Source organism: Corythoichthys intestinalis, chromosome 19 (genome assembly GCF_030265065.1).
Source record: "Corythoichthys intestinalis isolate RoL2023-P3 chromosome 19, ASM3026506v1, whole genome shotgun sequence".
Lineage (NCBI taxonomy): Eukaryota > Metazoa > Chordata > Actinopteri > Syngnathiformes > Syngnathidae > Corythoichthys > Corythoichthys intestinalis.
Genome location: NC_080413.1, coordinates 4,169,752 through 4,187,892, shown reverse-complemented (window position 1 = coordinate 4,187,892; position 18,141 = coordinate 4,169,752). Strand labels below are relative to the sequence as shown.

General features: G+C 35.7%; 1 protein-coding gene across 1 annotated transcript; it reads right to left on the bottom strand.

The window, feature by feature from the left end:
• Positions 1 to 13,923: 13,923 nt before the first annotated feature.
• Positions 13,924 to 18,045, bottom strand: LOC130907946 (protein c-Fos-like). The gene is made up of 4 exons (XM_057823502.1): positions 17,730 to 18,045; positions 16,335 to 16,559; positions 16,144 to 16,251; positions 13,924 to 14,900 (listed from the first exon to the last, which is right to left on the bottom strand). Exons 1-4 carry the CDS (start codon positions 17,874 to 17,876, stop codon positions 14,349 to 14,351), a joined length of 1,032 nt encoding a protein of 343 aa, XP_057679485.1. The 5' UTR covers positions 17,877 to 18,045; the 3' UTR covers positions 13,924 to 14,348.
• Between the last annotated feature and the right edge of the window lie 96 nt (positions 18,046 to 18,141).

Below are 18,141 nucleotides of genomic sequence, written 5' to 3'. Positions count from 1 at the left end.
GCAAGTCCACGTCACATTTTGCGGCGACAATTCTCCTTTGCATTCGCGGCTCGATGTCTCGCGGATATCGCAGTTGATATTGGAGAGAAGCCAAAAGTGGTACTTGCCATGTGGCAAAATAGATTTTGCCATGTGGCATTTTTTTGACGTGACGCATTTTTTGCCACATGGCAAAATTAATTTTGCTATATGGGAAAAAAAATGCCGCATGGCAAAGTCCATTTTTCTACATGGCAAAAAAAAAAAAAGCCAAATGTAAAACAAAAATGCCACATGGCAAAAAAGCCACATGACAAAATCAATTATACCACATGGCAAAAAAAAGCCCCGTGGCAAAATCCATTTTGTCACGCGGCAAAAAAATGGCACATGGCAAAAAAATGCTACATTGAAAAAAAAAAATGCCACATGGCAAAATCAATTTTACCACATGGCAAAAAAAGCCACATGGCAAAAAAATGCTACATGGCAAAAAAATGCCACCTGGCAAAAAATGCTACATGGCAAAATCTAGTTTGCCAGATGGCAAAATCCATTTTGTCATGTGGCATTTTTTTTGACATGAGTGAGGCATTTTTTGCCACATGGCAAAATCAATTTTGCTACATGGAAAAAAAATGCCGCATGGCAAAATCCATTTTGCTACATGGCAAAAAAATGACAAATGTAAAAAAAATGGCACATGGCAAAATCCATTTTGCCACATGGCCAAAAAATGGCACATGGCAAAATCCATTTTGCCACATGGCAAAAAATGGCACATTGCAAAATCAATTTTACCACATGGCAAAAAAAAAGCCACATGGCAAAAAAAATGGCACATGGAAAAATCCATTTTGTCACATGGCCAAAAACATGGCACATGGCAAAATCCATTTTGCCACATGGTAAAAAAATGGCACATGGCAAAAAAAAAAAAATGCTACATAGAAAAAAATGCCACATGGCAAAATCAATTTTGCTACATGGCAAAATCCATTTTGTCACATGGCAAAAAAATGCTCCATGGCAAAATCAATTTTGCCCCATGGCAAAAAATGCAACATGGCAAAATCCATTTTGCCACATGGTAAAAAAAAATGCTACATGGCAAAATCAATTGTGCCACATGGCAAAAAAATGCCACATGGCAAAAAAAAAATGCTACATGGCATCAGAAAAATGCCACATGGCAAAATCTCTTTTGGCATGTGGCATTTTTAAGTTGTCTTTTTCGGGCCATTTTGAGAGTTTAATCAAACCCACAAAGGTGATGCTCCAGATACCCAACTAGCTCAAAGGAAGATCAGTGTTATAGCTTCTCTAATCACCTAAACTGTTTTGAGCTGTGCCAACATAATTGCACAAGGTTTTCTAACCATCTATTATCCTTCTAAGGCAACTAGCAAGCACAATGTACCACTAGAACACTGGACTGATGCTTGCTGTAAATGGGCCTCTTTACAAAACTACATAGATATTGCAGTAAAATCGGACGTTTCCAGCTAGAAGAGTCATTTACCACATTAATAATTAATTATTCATTAATCACATTAATAATGTAGAGAGTGTTTTTCTGATTAGTTTAATGAAAAAAAAACTGCTTTTCTTTCAAAAAGGAAGAAATTTCTAAGTGACCCCAAACTTTTGAACAGTAGTGTATAAGGCAGTTGATTATAAGGCGCTCCTTATTGTATTATCTTATTTTGAGAAAATTGAAGGCTTTTAAGTGCGCCTTATAGTGTGGAAAGTACAGTAGTCCCTGTGTTGCGACTTGCGAAGTACCCGATTTACGTGATTTCGACGCAAGTCTGAAGTCATGTCCGCCATTTTGTCCCCAGTCGTTTTTTTTTGTCACGTAACAGTGTCTTGTCCTCCATTTTGTCACAATTTTAAACAATATGACATAAAATACATGTTTTTAGATAGTTGTTTTGAGATTTAGGGTGTATCTAGGGGTACTTAAAGGGATCATTCCATTTTATGCGGAAATTCGGATCATGTCACCAGCACAGGAACGGAACTCGTTCGTCACCCAGGGACTATGAGGACAAGCAGTATTGTGCGATTAATCAAGATTAATGAATTACAAAGTCGCGAATTAATTATTTTTTAAGTCCCAACCTCAGTTTTAGCAAATTTAATTAATTTTTTTAAACACATCAACGTATTTAAATGAAAAATAAAATCACTTATAGCTTAAATTTTATTGCAGCTAAATTATTATTTTGTTTTCTGTATTTTTGTAATATCATGTGTTTACCCTCAATGAACTCCTGTGCTACCTTCCAATTATTTTTTTTTTGGGGGGGGGGGGGGGGAGTGGGGGGTGGGGTAAAGTTTTATTAGGTCAGTGCAACTGTGTGCGTGGGAGTATATATAAAAAAAAAAAACTGTTAAACATTAACCTAATCAGTGTCATTGACCCAATCATCTCAAATGACTCAACTGACCTCACAACGGCCATTTTAAAGAAACGCCAGGTATTTCAAACCGCAGTGTTATTTCTGGCGGATTAGCCGCTTACATAAAAAGCGTGCAGTTTCCAAGGAGACCTCCTCTCTCGCTCTTCACTCCAGCCATGCGGCCCACCGAGGCGGGGATACCGAGTGGCGAGTCTGGCGCGAGAACGCCAATTATTGGACGGAGAAATCCCTCCGGTGTCGCAGCTCGTTGCGTCAAACGCTTACTAAGAATAGAAATCTCAGAGGAGGCTTTTTAAAAAAAAAAAAAAAAAACAAGCGTGGCAAGATGATTTTTCAGGGAAAAATCTGACGTCAGCAAACGCGTGGATAAAAATACACTTGACTCTTGGGCTGCCATCGACGGCGATAGATGTCTAATGACGTTCATTTGCCCCTCCCAGTCAAAATGGATTGGACGTCTATCGTTGTAAATGGCAGTAAGACTCTATTCGTCACTACTACTGATGGATTGGACGTCTAGTGTTGTCAATGGCAGCCAAGGGAGTAAAATGTGGGAAATATTTACAAATGAGCCCAAACAAAAAAGATTCATACAAAAAATTTATAAAAGAAAAGAAAAATGACAAAACATTAAGATTGATACAGTAAGTTTTTTTTTTTTTAATTTGATTTACAATTATTTCTAATTAATTTGAAAAATGAAGTATTAAAACAAAATTAGCTGACACTTGAAATAGTTTAAAATATTTTGTTTGTATTCCTTTATTTTATTTCAATGTTTTCCCTTTTTATTGTTAATTTATTTGTTAATTTTTATTGTTTTTTATTTTATTTGAAATATTTTCAAAGGATATTTAGTATGAATTTAAGCATTTTATTTCGAAATAGTCTTAATATTGAAAGTAGCATATGTCTTTAAAATACATATAGAAAATGTAAAAAAAAATGTTTAAAAATCAAATTTAATTAAAACAATAATTTCAAAATATTTTTATAAGTTAAATAATTTAAATATTTACCTGGTCCTTGAAATGTTTTAAAAATATTTTTAATGTATTCAGATTTTTTTTTTTTTTAATGAAATATTTAAAAATATATATTTTTTCCCAATTTCTCAATTATTAAAATATTTTCTGAAAATATTTAATACGTCTTCATATTTAAAGTAGCATTTAGGTAAAATTACTTTAAAATAAATCTCAAAATGTAAAAAAATATACATATCCTAAAACAAACAATAATTTCAAAAATGTTAAATATTTCCGCTGGAATCAAAAAATAATTTTTGGAGATTTTTTTAACGGACGTTTTTTCGATTGTTAGAAATATTTTTTTTTAGCCAGATATTTTCAAACAATATTAGGATGAATTCAAGCATTTAAAATAAACATATATATAAAATTTTATATTGGTCGAAACATTTAAAGTAGCATTTAAGTGAAATTACTTTAAAATTTAAAAAAATTGAAACAATGATAGTTAAAATTATTTCAAAATACCTTTATGGATTAAATATTTTTGTTATTACTACTTATCATTATGTATTATTATCAATAATAATAGTTAATTATTTTATTTATCTATATTTTATAATATTTAAAAATAATTTTGGGATTTTTTAAAAATAAGTTATTTTGTCTGAATTGGAATTTTACGATTAATTTTTAAAAATTATTTTTGATCCAAATATTTTCTATTTTTAATATAAATTCAAGCATTTTTTTTAAATTAATAACTTTAAAATTGTCTTTATGTTTAAAGTAGCATTCAAGTAAAATTACTTTAAAATAAAAAACTTAAGCAAACAATAAGTACAACAATCTTAAGTAATTAAAACAAAATAATTTCAAAATACGTTTAAAAATACCATCTTTTAGCTGGAATTTAAAAATCATTTTGGGGGATATTAAAAATTGGAATTTTTCGATCATTTTTAAAAATGATTTTTAAGCAAAATATTTTCAAACAATTTTTAATTGAGATGAGAAACTGTCTCAACCTTCAAAGTCAAACGTTACCTTTTGACTCTTCATTCTGAGCTGCGAACAATTTGGCCGCGTGTCAAATTTCCGGAGGATTGAGAGCGAGCGGCGTCAGGGTGTGACGCCGCTTTTCGTAAGAGTCAAACCCTCCAGGAATTTTCTTCTCTGGCAAAATCGCTCATGCTGCTGGAAAGTTGAATTACTATGTCGGTCTCCGTCTGTAGTGTTCACCGTGATTCATCATTATTATCTTGTGATCGGAAATCGGTTTCGTTCATTTGCACAACATTGGTTTTATTGTTCGAAACGCATTGGAAGATTACACGAAAACAACAATAATCAATAAAATATAAGAAGTTATGTTGAAATCTTGGACGTCATGCAAGACCACTGATAATCTCCCTCGATCTGGGGCTCCATGCAAGATCTCACCCCGTGGCGTCAAAATGATAACAAGAACGGTGAGCGAAAATCCCAGAACCACACAGGGGGACCTAGTGAATAACCTACAGAGAGCTGGGACCACAGTAACAAAGACTACTATCAGCAACACAATGCGCCGCCAGGGACTCAAATCCTGCACTGCCAGACATGTCCCCCTGCTGAAGCCAGTACACGTCCAGGCCTGTCTGCGGTTCGCTAGAGAGTATTTGATCCCAGAAGAGGACTGGGAGAATGTGTTATGGTCAGATGAAACCAAAATAGAACTTTTTGGTAGAAACACAGGTTCTCTTGTTTGGAGGAAAAAGAATACTGAATTGCACCATACCCACTGTGAAGCATGGGGGTGGAAAAATCATGCTTTGGGGCTGTTTTTTCTGCAAAGGGACCAGGACGACTGATCTGTGTAAAGGAAAAAATGAATGGGGCCGTGTATCGAGAGATTTTGAGTGAAAATCTCCTTCCATCAGCAAGGGCATTGAAGATGAGACGTGGCTGGGTCTTCCAGCATGACAATGATCCCAAACACACCGCCAGACCAACAAAGGAGTGGCTTTGTAAGAAGCATTTCAAGGTCCTGGAGTGGTCTCCAGATTTTCAACCCCATAGAAATCTGTGGAGGAAGTTGAAAGTCCGTGTTGCCCAACGACAGCCCCAAAACATCACTGCTCTAGAGGAGATCTGCATGGAGGAATGGGCCAAAATACCAGCAACAGTGTGTGAAAAGCTTGTGAAGTGTTACAGAAAAAGTTTGGCCTCCATTATTGCCAACAAAGGGTACATAACAAAGTATTGAGATGAACTTTTGGTATTGACCAAATACTTATTTTCCACCATGATTTGCAAATAAATTCTTTAAAAATCAGACAATGTGATTTTCTGGGGTTTTTTCCCACATTCTGTCTCTCATGGTTGAGGTTTACCCATGTTGACAATTACAGGCCTCTCTAATATTTTCAAGTGGGAGAACTTGCACAATTAGTGGTTGATTAAATACTTATTTGCCCCACTGTATGTTCCAATTTGCTAATATGTTGTGAACTATAAAAATCCTTTTCAATGGAAATTTTTTTTTTTTTTTTTTTTTTAAACCCACATATATCAAAATAACACATTTTAGAGCTGTCATTGCAATAACATGTTATTGTCATATTTTGGCTGAAGGTTATCATACTGTCAGAATATCATACCGGCACATGCCTGAAAAAGTAGTTAAATTGTGAAGATAATTGAAAAAAACTAACATTTTTACGATTCATTGATTAATCGTTTAACTAATCACCTGATTAAGCAATTCTAAAAATAATTGTTGACAATCATTGATAATAAAGGCTTTGTATTCTATTCTATTCTATTAATCTATTCTACTCTATTCTCAACCTGCCTGTTTCATCATCACCTTCATCCTCCTCGCACTGGAGTCTACCTCACGACAACATCATCACCCCCGACTACCTCACGCAACCTGGCTTCCCTCCCCCGAGCCGACGCGTTTCGGCGTCACGGCTGTCTAATTTTACCGCCGTCGTGAAAAAAAGAAAAAAAAAAAAATCAAAAATTCCGAAGTGGCACCTGCTATTTCTGCCACCGTAGCCCCTCCGTCCTCACCGGGATGTATTAATAGACGCTAAGACGACGTCTGATTTGTGGAAATTTCCACAAACGACGACGCCGGAACAATAGCTGGGCGTGTGATGGCGATAACATTCCTGACACACGCACGCCCTTATTAGGCAAGTTGCCATTGAGCTGCACTTTTATTGCAAAAAAAAAACATGACATGAGAGTGAATAAATGATAATGACACAAAAGGAAGGGCGGGGAGGATTAATACTTGCGCAAGTAGAACACGACATAAATTAGGACACGAAAGTGAACAGTAATTTAAGTTCCAGACACGCTAGTAATCAGTGAAAAATTTGATTCCAGTTTTAAAATGTGATCAATTTTTAAGTTTTGGTCGATTTCAGCAACGCGGCTGGACAAAAGCGGTAGTGTTTGCCTAAAGCAAGACTGCGTTTCCAATGAGAACCAGCGCACTAGTGCTGCAACGATTAATCGATTAACTCGAGTATAGGGCAGCAGCTATCGATTATTTTAGTCGATTAATCGATAAACCATGAGTTCGAATAATCGATAAGGAACATGAAAAATTACCTGAGCTGAGCCTCAAACGGTACAAAAAAATAAATAGATGAGGACCTATGTACAACAAAAAGAACAATTGGCTAACATACATGGCAAAAGTCCGTTAGTTTAAACTTCTTTACAATGCTCTTAGCAAATGGTTCAGACACATATTCCCACAAAAATAGGCGAAATAGACTTTTAAACTAAATTCAAATGCATTAAGAAAAAACACATTAGCTCAAACAAAATTTAGCTTATGTTGGTCTCAACAGGGAGCACCTGGATTCAGCCATGTGAATTGAGGCAGACTAGAAGGCAGTGTATCCACCCAAATCAATAAAACTAAATAAACACTTTCAAAATAAAACATTACAACGTCACTTTAATTAAACGAATACTCGAAGCAGCAAAATTTAATTCGAATATTTTTCTTCTAATCGAATACTCGAGTTAATCGATTAATCGTTGCAGCACTACTCGAGTACTCGATTAGAAAAAAAAAATTGTTGCTTCGAGTATTCGTTTAATTAAAGTGGCGTTTTAATGGTTTATTTTGAAAGTCTTTGCATTTCGTTTTATTGATTAGGGTGGATACACTGCCCTCTGGTCTGCCTCTGTTCACATGGCTGAATCCAACTGCTCCCTGTTAAGACCAACGTAAGCTACGTTTTTCTTTGAGCTCATGTTTTTCAATGCATTCATAATTTAGTTTATAGGTATATTTAGTCGTTTTTTTGTGGGAATGTGTCTGACCCATTTGTTAAGAGCATTGTAAAAAAAAAAAAACTTTAGCATTTTATAGCATTTATGCTAGCGGTCTTTTTCTATGTAAATTAGCCAATTTCTGTTTTGTTGTACATAGGGCCTCATTTATTTTTTTTAAAATTATACCGTTTGAGGCTCAGCTCAGGTATTTTAATTTTTCATGTTCCTGATCCGATTACTCGACTATTTGAACTAACTAGTCCATCTATTAATCGACTACTAAAGTATTCGATAGCTGCAGCCCTACAGCGCACACCCGCACAGTGTTGTAAAATCATCAATAAATCAAAACATCAATCTCTCAGTCGCCTGCAGATGGATTAAACAATATTTCTGTTTCCAGCGACTGTGTTAAGGATGAAAAGCAATCAGGCAATGAATCCAGTAGTGGCTAAACAATAGAATATGACTTTTAGCAACCGTGTGGCTTAGTGTTACTAACCCCCAAACAAACTGGTCAGTGCTGACGAGTTCGGTGGGTGGGCATCATGGCAGCAAGTGAAAGCGGGGCCAATGTTTATTATGTATATCCTTGCTCTGCCATCTTTGCAGAATTCCGCGAAAGCATTTGCATCGAAATCTGTCTTTTTAATGAACAGGGAATGGGGAAAGTATAAAATATTTTTAAATTGATAAACTTGTTATAATTGAAGTTACTTATAAAAAATTTAAACATTGAAATAAACATAAAAATAAATTTTAAAAAATTATCAATTTAGCACATTGTTTCATACCTTACAGTATTTAAAAAATAATAATCATAAATTTAAAGCGACACTTGGTAGCTTTTCAGTTTTGGTTGATTTCAGCGACGCCGGTGGACAAAAAAGGTAGTGTCTTGCCTTTAAGAACACTGCGTTTCCCATGAGGACCAGCGCACACCCTCACAGTGTCCTAAAATCATTAATGAATCAAAAATCGATCTTCCGGTCGCCTGCAGATGGATTAAACAACATTTCTGTTCCCAGCGGCTGTGTGAACAATGAATAGTAATAAGGTAATGAATCCACTTGTGGCTAAACAATAGCTTATGACGGTTAGCAACCGTGAGGCTAAGCTCTCGGTTTATTCTGTATATCCTGGTAGCCTCCTTTTTCTCCTCAGACAAAACTTTTTGTCTCTTTGTTGCTCTGCCATCTTTGCAGAATTCGCACAAAAGCGTTAGCATTGACTTCCGTCTTTATAATGAATAAAGCTGTCAGCACATTTGTAGTTTTTTTTGTATGGCAGGGTTCCTGCCACCCTCCTCAAAGTTAATTAATGCCAGTGAAAGCGATACAGACCCCCCTCAAGATATAAAAGAGGTGTCATTCAACTAGGTGTCGTTTGACATATCATCACAAATGTTATAAAAATATTTTATGAAGATTGAAAAGTTACCTAGTGATGCTTTCACAATAAAACACGACACAAAACAATTGGTGTTTGAACGTCTGATCAATATGTAAATTTAGTAGAATTAAAATAGCCTAATTTGCCTAACAAAAGTCTGCTAGCTTAAATGCTACGGATGCTAACGCATTTACAATCGTCATAGAAAATCGCTCACATGTAACTCCACAAACTGTAACTCTGAACTTAATTACAAATGCATACAACAACATATATTAGCGGACACAACTTACAGCCTGATGTGGGCCAAACCAGAGCACACCTAACTTTTATCCATGTCAGACATCTGTGTCTTCTCCTCAGTCATACAAGGCGATAGTCAAGCCAGACCCAACGCTGCCATCCTCCAACAATAAACAAAATACAATGATCCTCCGCTACTTCGTGCTTCAAACTTTGTGTCCTCAGTCCATCGCAGATTTTTTCCCAGTTAAAAAATAAGTAAATAAATACAGATGAGAAGTTCTTAGCCAATCACGTAGTCTCACTCTCCCTCCTGGTGCTCTTTGTTGGTCAGGTAGTGCACTGGAGATGCTTATTAACTGATAGACATTAAGGTTTAATCTTGTCACTAGTGTTGCAACGATTAATCGCTTAACTCGAGTATTCGATGAGAAAAAAATATTCAAATTAAATTTTGTTGCTTCGAGTATTCGTTTAATTAAAGAGGCGTGGATACAATGCCCTCTGGTCTGCCTCTTTTCACATGGCTGAATCAAACTGCTCCCTGTTAAGACCAACGTAAGTTGGTAAGTAAGTAAGTAAGTTTTTCTTTGAGCTAATGTTTTTTAAGGCATTCATAATTTAGTTTGTAGGTATATTTAGCCGTTTTTTGTGGGAATATGTCTCCGAACCATTTGTTAAGAGCATTGTAAGAAAAAAAAAAAAAAAAAAAAAGCATTTTATAGCATTTAAGCAGGCGGACTTTTTCTATGTAAGTTAGCCAATTGTTCTTTTGTCGTACATGAATCCTCATTACAAAAAAAATATATATACTGTATACCGTTTGAGGCTCAGCTCAGGTATTTTAATTTTTCATGTTCCTTATCCGATTACTCAATTATTCGAACTATCTAGTCCATCGATTAATTGACTACTAAAATATTCGATAGCTGCAGCCCTACTTGTAACTGATGCTTGGAAGCCGAAACTTTAAAGCGCCGCATGTGACAATAATCCTTTAACTTGTTCAACAGTTGCTGTGGCAACTCATTGTGTGTAAGTGAGCAGCTTGAGAGGATTTGAGTGGACTCACTCAATGAACCATTTAATAAAGACAATAATTTTTCTACTTTATTCTTGTTTAAAAATAATTTGGTGGGACAGTAACATGTTTAAACCCTATTAACAGTATCACATTTGAAGTGCTTAAATACTATTATTATAATATATATATACATATACAAAAGTTTTTTATTATGCTTTTGGGAAAAAGTGAAAAAACATTTCTTTTATGTATCTCTTTTCAATGCTGAATCTGAATGAATACACTGAACACACACACACATAAAAAATGTAAAAAGACCCCCCCCCCTCCCCCCAAAAAATGTATTTCTATTTATTTTTCTGGGGTCGGTGCTATTTCACAGTTTTCACCATTTGTGGCAGGGAGGGAGGGATCACAGTACAATACTTTTGAACTTTTTGGAGGTTACATTCCGATTTACGCACAAATTCGGGTTACGTCACCGCCATTTTTTTTGCCATTTTAAATGTAATATTACGTAAAATTTATGTTTTTGGATAGTTATTTAGGAGGATATCTAGAGGTACTTAACAAGTTAATTACGCGGAAATTCAGGTTACGTCACCAGCATAGGAACGGAACTCGTTCGTAACCTGAGGACAACCTGTATAACAGTACAATAAGTATTTCGCCCAAAAGACTAAGACTATTAAACTGATAGATAAATTACTGTCCATCAATACTTGGCAAAACTATGCCATGATGATCTAAAGCAGTATACAATTAATTTTTATCTACCAAAATAACCCAAAAATTAGTGCTGCAACAATTAAATCGAATAATTCGATTAGAAAAAAACTTTGAATTAAATTTTGCTGCTTCGCGTACTCGTTTAATTAAAGCGGCGCTGTAATGGTTTGTTTTGAAAGTGTTTGCATTTAGTTTTATTGATTTGGGTAGATACACTGCTTTCTCGTGGCAACAATGAATATGACATAACTCATTTCACATGGCTGAATCCAGCTGCTCCCTGTTAAGACCAACATATGCTAATGTTTTTTTATGCATTCGTAATTTAATTTATGGGTCTATTAAGCTGTTTTTGTGGGAACATGTGTTTGAACGATTTGTTAAGAGTATTTAAAAAAAAAAAAAAAACATTTTATAGCGTTTAAGCTAGCAGATTTTTGCTATGCAAGTTAGCCTATTGTTCTTTTATTGTACTTAGATCCTCATTTATTTAATACCATTTGTGACTAAATTGGAGTATTTTAATTTATTTGTAACTGAAAGGGAAATTCTGCATACTGTGAAGCAACAATCGGAAATTTTGTGTTCGCATTTAATGCTCTTATGAAAGTGCAGTCTTAGCATGCATTGCTTTACATGTGAAATTTATTCTGCAACAGATTAAATGTTCCTAATCCAATTACTCGATTATTCGAACTAACTAGTTGATATTCGACAACTAAAATAATCGATAGCTGCACCCCTAACTAAAACTATTAGCGTAATAGATTAATTACTATCAACACTTGCCAAAACTATGCAATGATCTCAAGCAGTTGACAATCAGATTTTATCTACCAAAACAACCCAAAACACAATCAAAATCCATCATACTCACCAGAAATGTTGATTCTTTCTGTTAGTTGAACACTCTTGAAAAGCTGTCATCCTGTCACACATCGTTTTTCTCACTTAGAGTCAAATAAATGATGGGGAACAATAATCTATACTTATAAATGAACATAAAACACTATTAGGTGGTAAATTTAAGTTCTAAAACACTTGAATCCCTTGCAAACAGCAACATTGAAGCTGCATGCAGTTACACAATTTAGCAATATTTCTTATAAAACATTATTAGGCAACTTTTGGGTATGTTTACGACAAAAAAGACCATTTCCAGTGATGGTTTTGGGTCTCTTCTCCTCAGTGGTCGGGACTCTTTCGACGTCGCTTTCGGATCCTCCCGGTTGCATAACCAGCCACAAACGACTCTTCAAAAGACGATTAATTGCCACCTTTTAATTTTCACTTGGATTTAATTCAAGTTCGCAACATAAGCGAGCCCCCAAAAAGTCTAAATAAACGCGTTTGCGTGTGTTTTAACGCCACAGTTGCTGTATTTTCAAAGCTAGTAAGTGACTAGCTACATTCTACATTTGGGCATGGAAGTTTGACGTCATCATGCCGCGCGAAGTTTGCGGGGAGAAAAAAAAGACTGACGTCAGAGGTTTGTGACTTGTGGCATAGTTAACCTTGGTAACAGATGGAACATGAAAAGCGCCTGGAAAATACTGGAAATCTCCAACAGACGTTGTCATTCTTTGAATAACATCTTTTAAACGGAAACTATTTTTAATGGGGTGTTTTTTAAAAGCTTTGACGAGACTTTTGAGAGCATTTGAACTGTTTGTTGTGACATTAGAAGGCTTTTTATGATTGCATATGTTCATATTTGCCTTGGATTTGATAAATATCAAATAAATATCATTAAAGATACAGTAAATGTGAAATAATTTTTAAAAATCTATATTTTAAAATGAATTTAGAGATACGGTATATGTGTTAAACCAACACTAGGTAACTTTTCAACCTTTATAAAATAATTTCATAACATTTGTGATAATATGCCAACTAACACCTAGCTGAATGACATATTTTATATCTTGAGGGGGTCTGTATCACTTTCAGCTGCACTAATTAACGTATAGGAAGGTGGCAGGAACCCTGCCACAAAAAAAAAATCTACAAATGGGCTTACTGCTTTATTCATTATACAGACGGAAGTCGATGCTAGCGCTTTCGCGCCAATTCTGCAAAGATGGCAGAGTGACAAAAGGGACAAAAAGTTTTGTCTGAGGAGAAAAAAAGGAGTCTTCCAGGATATACAGAATAAACATTGGCCTGGCTTTCACTCGCTGGCGTGATCCCCCCGTACACAACCGAACTCGTCAGTGCTGACAAGTTGAGGTGGGGTGGTTAGCCACACGTTTGCTAACTGTCATATGTTATTGTTTAGCCACAACTGGATTCATTACCTTATTATTGTTCACAGAGACGCTGGAGACAGAAATGTTTAATCCATCTGCAGACGACCGGAAGATTGATATTTGATTAAGGATTTTAAGACAATGTGCGGGTGTGCGCTGGTAGTCATGGGAAACGCAGTCCTCAAGGCAAAACTGTACCGCTTTTGTCCACCGGTATCGCTAAAATCAACCAAAACTGAAAAGTTACCAAGTGTTAGCCTGAAATGTATTAATTATTTAAAAATATATATTGTAAGGCATGAAATAATGTGTTAAAATTTGTGATTATTTTTAATTTGTGTTTATTTCAAGTTTATAATTTTTTTACAAAAATATTTTTTTCATTAAAAAATGAATCCTGAAAATTAAAATAATAATACTGTTGGGTAAAAAAATATATTATGTCAAATATTTCAAATGTAATTAAATTGTGAGTATTCATGATTCATTAATGTTACATCAATAGCTATTTTTAATTACAAAAAAACTATAAAATGGCAAAAAATACCTTTAAAGAAAACATTTGGGTAAAGAAAAAAAAAAGTATGATAGCACCTCCATGTACAAACACCATCAGACAAGTGTTTCAATTGAAATATCGCTAACATTTTATTTCCATCAATATATATAGACTGCACAAACATTCACACTGACTTGCTTTGTTTGCTTCTCTTGTAAAAAAATAAAGTCAAAATCTCATAAATTAATTCCAGAAAAAAAAAAAAAAGACATGTTTTCACAGAAAACTAATACGTGTTATAAAGTTAACTCGTCGGCTGCCGCTCAGTTAAGGACAGACCTCCCAGACTGAAGGTTGAAGTCAGTTTTTTTTACCCCCATATTGCTCCTAAACATGAACATAAACACTACGACGACTCGGGGTTATGTAGCACCGTTTAAAGAATTAAGAACTCTTAGATTACTTGGTGGTATTAGTTGAAACATGCTACAATGTAAGTAAGTGTCCGTAGCCCTGCGTGAAAGTCAAGCTAGGTCTGTAAAAAGAGTCTTAAAGGGCCAGCAGCGTTGGCGAATTGAGCGAATCGGATGACTGCTCGTTTCCGCTGCTTCCCCGCCGGTGCGCGGCGGCACATCCGGGGAAAGTTTCGGCTTCGGGGAAGGTGAAGACGAACGAGGACGTGAAGGTTGCGGCGGGCGTGCAGGTCACCACCGGGGTGCACAGCGGCGGTTCGAAGTCGCCGCTGGTCACAGACGGGTGCAGCTGCTCCCAGTCCTGAGCGCTGCAAAGCGAGGCTGATAAGTCCGCTTCTGGCACCGAGCGCTCCATCTCCGTTTTGGCCAAGAGGTCCAAAGACTCGTCTAGAACCGACGAGTCCAGGTCGCTCAGTTTGACGGTGCCGGTGGAGAAGATGGAGTCGGAGGAGACTACGGGACGGGACGGGGAGACGGACAGCGGCGGGAATTCCGCGTCCTGCTCGCAGGGGACTTTGCAGGCGGGTCGGTGGGCCGCCAGGATGAACTCCAGGCGTTCCTTCTCCTTGAGAAGGTTGGCGATATCGTTCTGAAGTTTGGATTTTTCGTCCTCCAGCTGATCGGTTTCCTGATGATTTAAGACGAGACGTCAGTAATGTTCTTGCCAATGAAAAGTAGTACACCTTGACTTATGAGTTCAATTCAAGCTCGTAACTTGATTCACTAGTGTTTTAAAGTTTTAAAAAGTGTCATATAGTGATTTCAAAGTTAAAGCGGTCCGAGTTAAAGCTTAAATAACTGAGTTAAAGCTTTAACTCAGGTTTTGAGAGCGTATCACAGCAATTTTCGTCAGGACAACATGAAGCAATAAATCTGTTTTTATAGCTCTAACATTATCAAAATTTAACTCAGAGTTAAAGCCTCAACTCGGGCTTTGACAGAGGATCAAATCAAAGTCAAAGCAGTCCAAGTTAAAGCTTTAAATCGGGTTGTGGCATTGCATCAAATTATTTTTGTCAGGACAACATGAAGGAATAAATTAGTTTTCTATAGTGCGAACATTATCGAAGTTAAATAACTCAGAGTTAAAGCTTTAACTCAGGCTTTGACAGTCTGAGGTATAGCTTTAACTCAGATTTTGATAGTGTACAAATCAGTTTTTGATCAGGATTTTTTTTTTTAAATGCTTTCTAAAGCTTTCACATTATCTTAGTTAAATAACTCAGAGTTAAAGCTTTAACTCAGGCTTTGACAGTGTATCAAGCAGTTAAAGCAGTCCGATTTATAGCTTCAACTCAGGAGATTAAAGTTAAATATTTAACTTTCAGAGTGTATTAAATCAGTTTTTTTGTCAGGACAACATTAAGAAATAAATCTGGTTTATATAAGTCTGAATTAAAGTTTCAACTCGGCTTTGGCAGTGTATCACATCAAAGTTAAAGCAGTCTGAGTTAAAGCTTTAACTCAGAAGATTAAATATTTAACTTTCAGAGTGTGTCAGATCATTTTTTGTCCAGATAATTTTAAATAGTGTAATCCAGTCAGAGTTAAAGCTTGAGTTAACTCAAACTCTGGAATGATCGCTGCTAGCCCTCCTAGTCCACAGGGTTTGGACGTCTATCGCTGTCAATGGCACTGAACCATAGTCATTCAGTGCAATACTAATAAAAATATAAATTAATGCTGTCAAAGTTAGTATTTTGAACTGCACTGTTTTTAAAAGGTGTGGCTTAATGAGTGACATCTTTACTAGCGTCAGATTTGCGTCTGGGAGTCGCTTGTTTCGCAATGTTTCTTCTCGCAACAAAAAAAAAACAAAAAAACTCACAAGTCAAGGTTTCAGTATAGTCGAAATGTAGTGGGATACTTACAGCTTGGAGCGTGTCGGTCAGCTCGCGCCTCCTGTTGCGACATTTAGCGGCCGCTTGCTTGTTCCTCTCCCTGCGAATTTTCCTCTTTGCTTCCTCTTCGGGTGAAATCTGCAAAAATAAAGCCAATTTTAAGATGCGCGATTGGAGGAAAAAAAGCGTGCTTCGACGTAGGCGGAAATCGAGATATTCACCTGTTCGGTTCTGCCTCTCCTGTTGCTGTGAGGGCGGGACGCCGAGACTTTCGGGGTCGCCCTGGGGTACGCCGGGCTGGGCCTGGAGACGTAGGGGTGCGCCCGGTGCGAGGGGGCCACCGAGGAGACCAGCGGTTGGACCATCCACTGCAGGTCGGGGCTGGTTGAGATGGCCGTCACCGTGGGGACGAAAGAGGCACTTGAAACGGTCAAATCGGTGAAATCCTGCAAGCGGAGGCAAAAAAAATGTCAGCATATTTATTGGAATTGATGATCATGTTTGAGCGCCATTGACGGCAATAAACGTCCAAATCATTTGATGGACTGAAAAACAGCATGAAATTGCAAATGATTCTCTTAATGAATGTTTTTTTTTTCTTTTTATTTGAGTAAATAGATTTTTTAAAAATTTTATTTTCAAATATTTAAACTGCTTTAATGAACAAAAAAAGTATTTTACATTTATTTTCTTGATTTTTTCATTAAAATTATAAATAACTTTTTAAAAATTCAATATTTAGTTTAATTTTTGTTTCGGTAATTTATGTATTTCACATTTTTAATTTATGTACAATCTTATGTTTTTCTTAATTTTTTCATTCAAATAGTAAATAATTTTTTCAATATTTAATTTTTGTAATTTATGTGCTTTCCATTTTTAATTTATGTACAATTTTTTCTTAATGTTTCATTAAAATAGTAAATAACTTAAAATTTTTAGTTTTTTGTAATTTATGTATTTTTTAACTTACATATAACATATTTTGTTTATTTTCTTACATTTAATTAAAATAGTCGACTAAATAACATTTTTTTTTAAAATCAATATTTAGATTTAAAAAATTGTTTTGCATTTTTTATTTACGTACAATATTTTCTTAATTTTTTCATTAGAATAGCAAACTTAAAAAACAATATTTTTTTATAACTTATGTATTCATCATTTTTAATTTACGTACAATATATTGTTTAAATTTTTTAAAAATTAAAATGGTAATTTAAAAAAAAAAATCAATATTCAACAATTAGAAAATTCAATTTTTAATTTTTTTACATTTATTTGTCATATATATATATAATAAATGACTATCATTTTTTTTTATTATTGTTTAAAAATAGTTTTTTGATGAAAGCAGCGGGTTATCTTTGCAATGAATGAAAATTTGATTATACCATACCTTTTATATTGGTATTGCTATATAATATTTGAAAACCTACTGTTTTCATCACATAAATGTTTGCTCCAATGCACATTTTTTGCTAAAATGATCCCAGAGTATAACACTAAATATCGTAAACACATACAGTATAAAACAATCGTTTGCATCAGCCCAACTGCGTATCTGTTCTACATTTTAACTAATATTTCTATACTTTAGCATGCAAAAACCTTACCTGAGATTGTGGTGAGCCCAAACTGGAATAAGAACCGGCTGGAGACGCTTGGTAGTAGCCCAAATTGCTGGAGCTGTCAGCGGCCGGAGACGCTGTGCTACACCGGGAGGAGGAGTCGCATTCCGGGTTGAACACGTTGAACATCATCGCTCCACAAGCACCGAGGGAAGTTCCGAATATGCCCGATAAAAGGTTAGGAGATCCCTTGAGCGCTTTGTGTGTGGGAGGGGGAAAAAAAGGTAAGCTTGAAGTCCTGAAAGCTCGGTAGTTGTGTTGCTTCTTGAGGTTAAGTCAGAGTAAACTGGCGACTCACACTGCTGGCGGCCATTTTATAGGCTGAGACGGGGCTCACCAATGACGTCGTGTGGGCGGGGGACACCTAGAGTGGCAAAAGAACAAACGCGGAAGAAAA

Excerpts from the sequence above, each read along its gene's own strand:
- LOC130907946 (XM_057823502.1), bottom strand. The coding sequence starts at position 17,876 with ATGATGTTCAACGTGTTCAACCCGGAATGCGACTCCTCCTCCCGGTGT. Across the intron at positions 16,252-16,334 it reads GGAGAGGCAGAACCGAACAG|ATTTCACCCGAAGAGGAAGC; the intron begins GTGAATATCTCG and ends TTATTTTTGCAG. Across the intron at positions 14,901-16,143 it reads TGACCGACACGCTCCAAGCT|GAAACCGATCAGCTGGAGGA; the intron begins GTAAGTATCCCA and ends TTAAATCATCAG.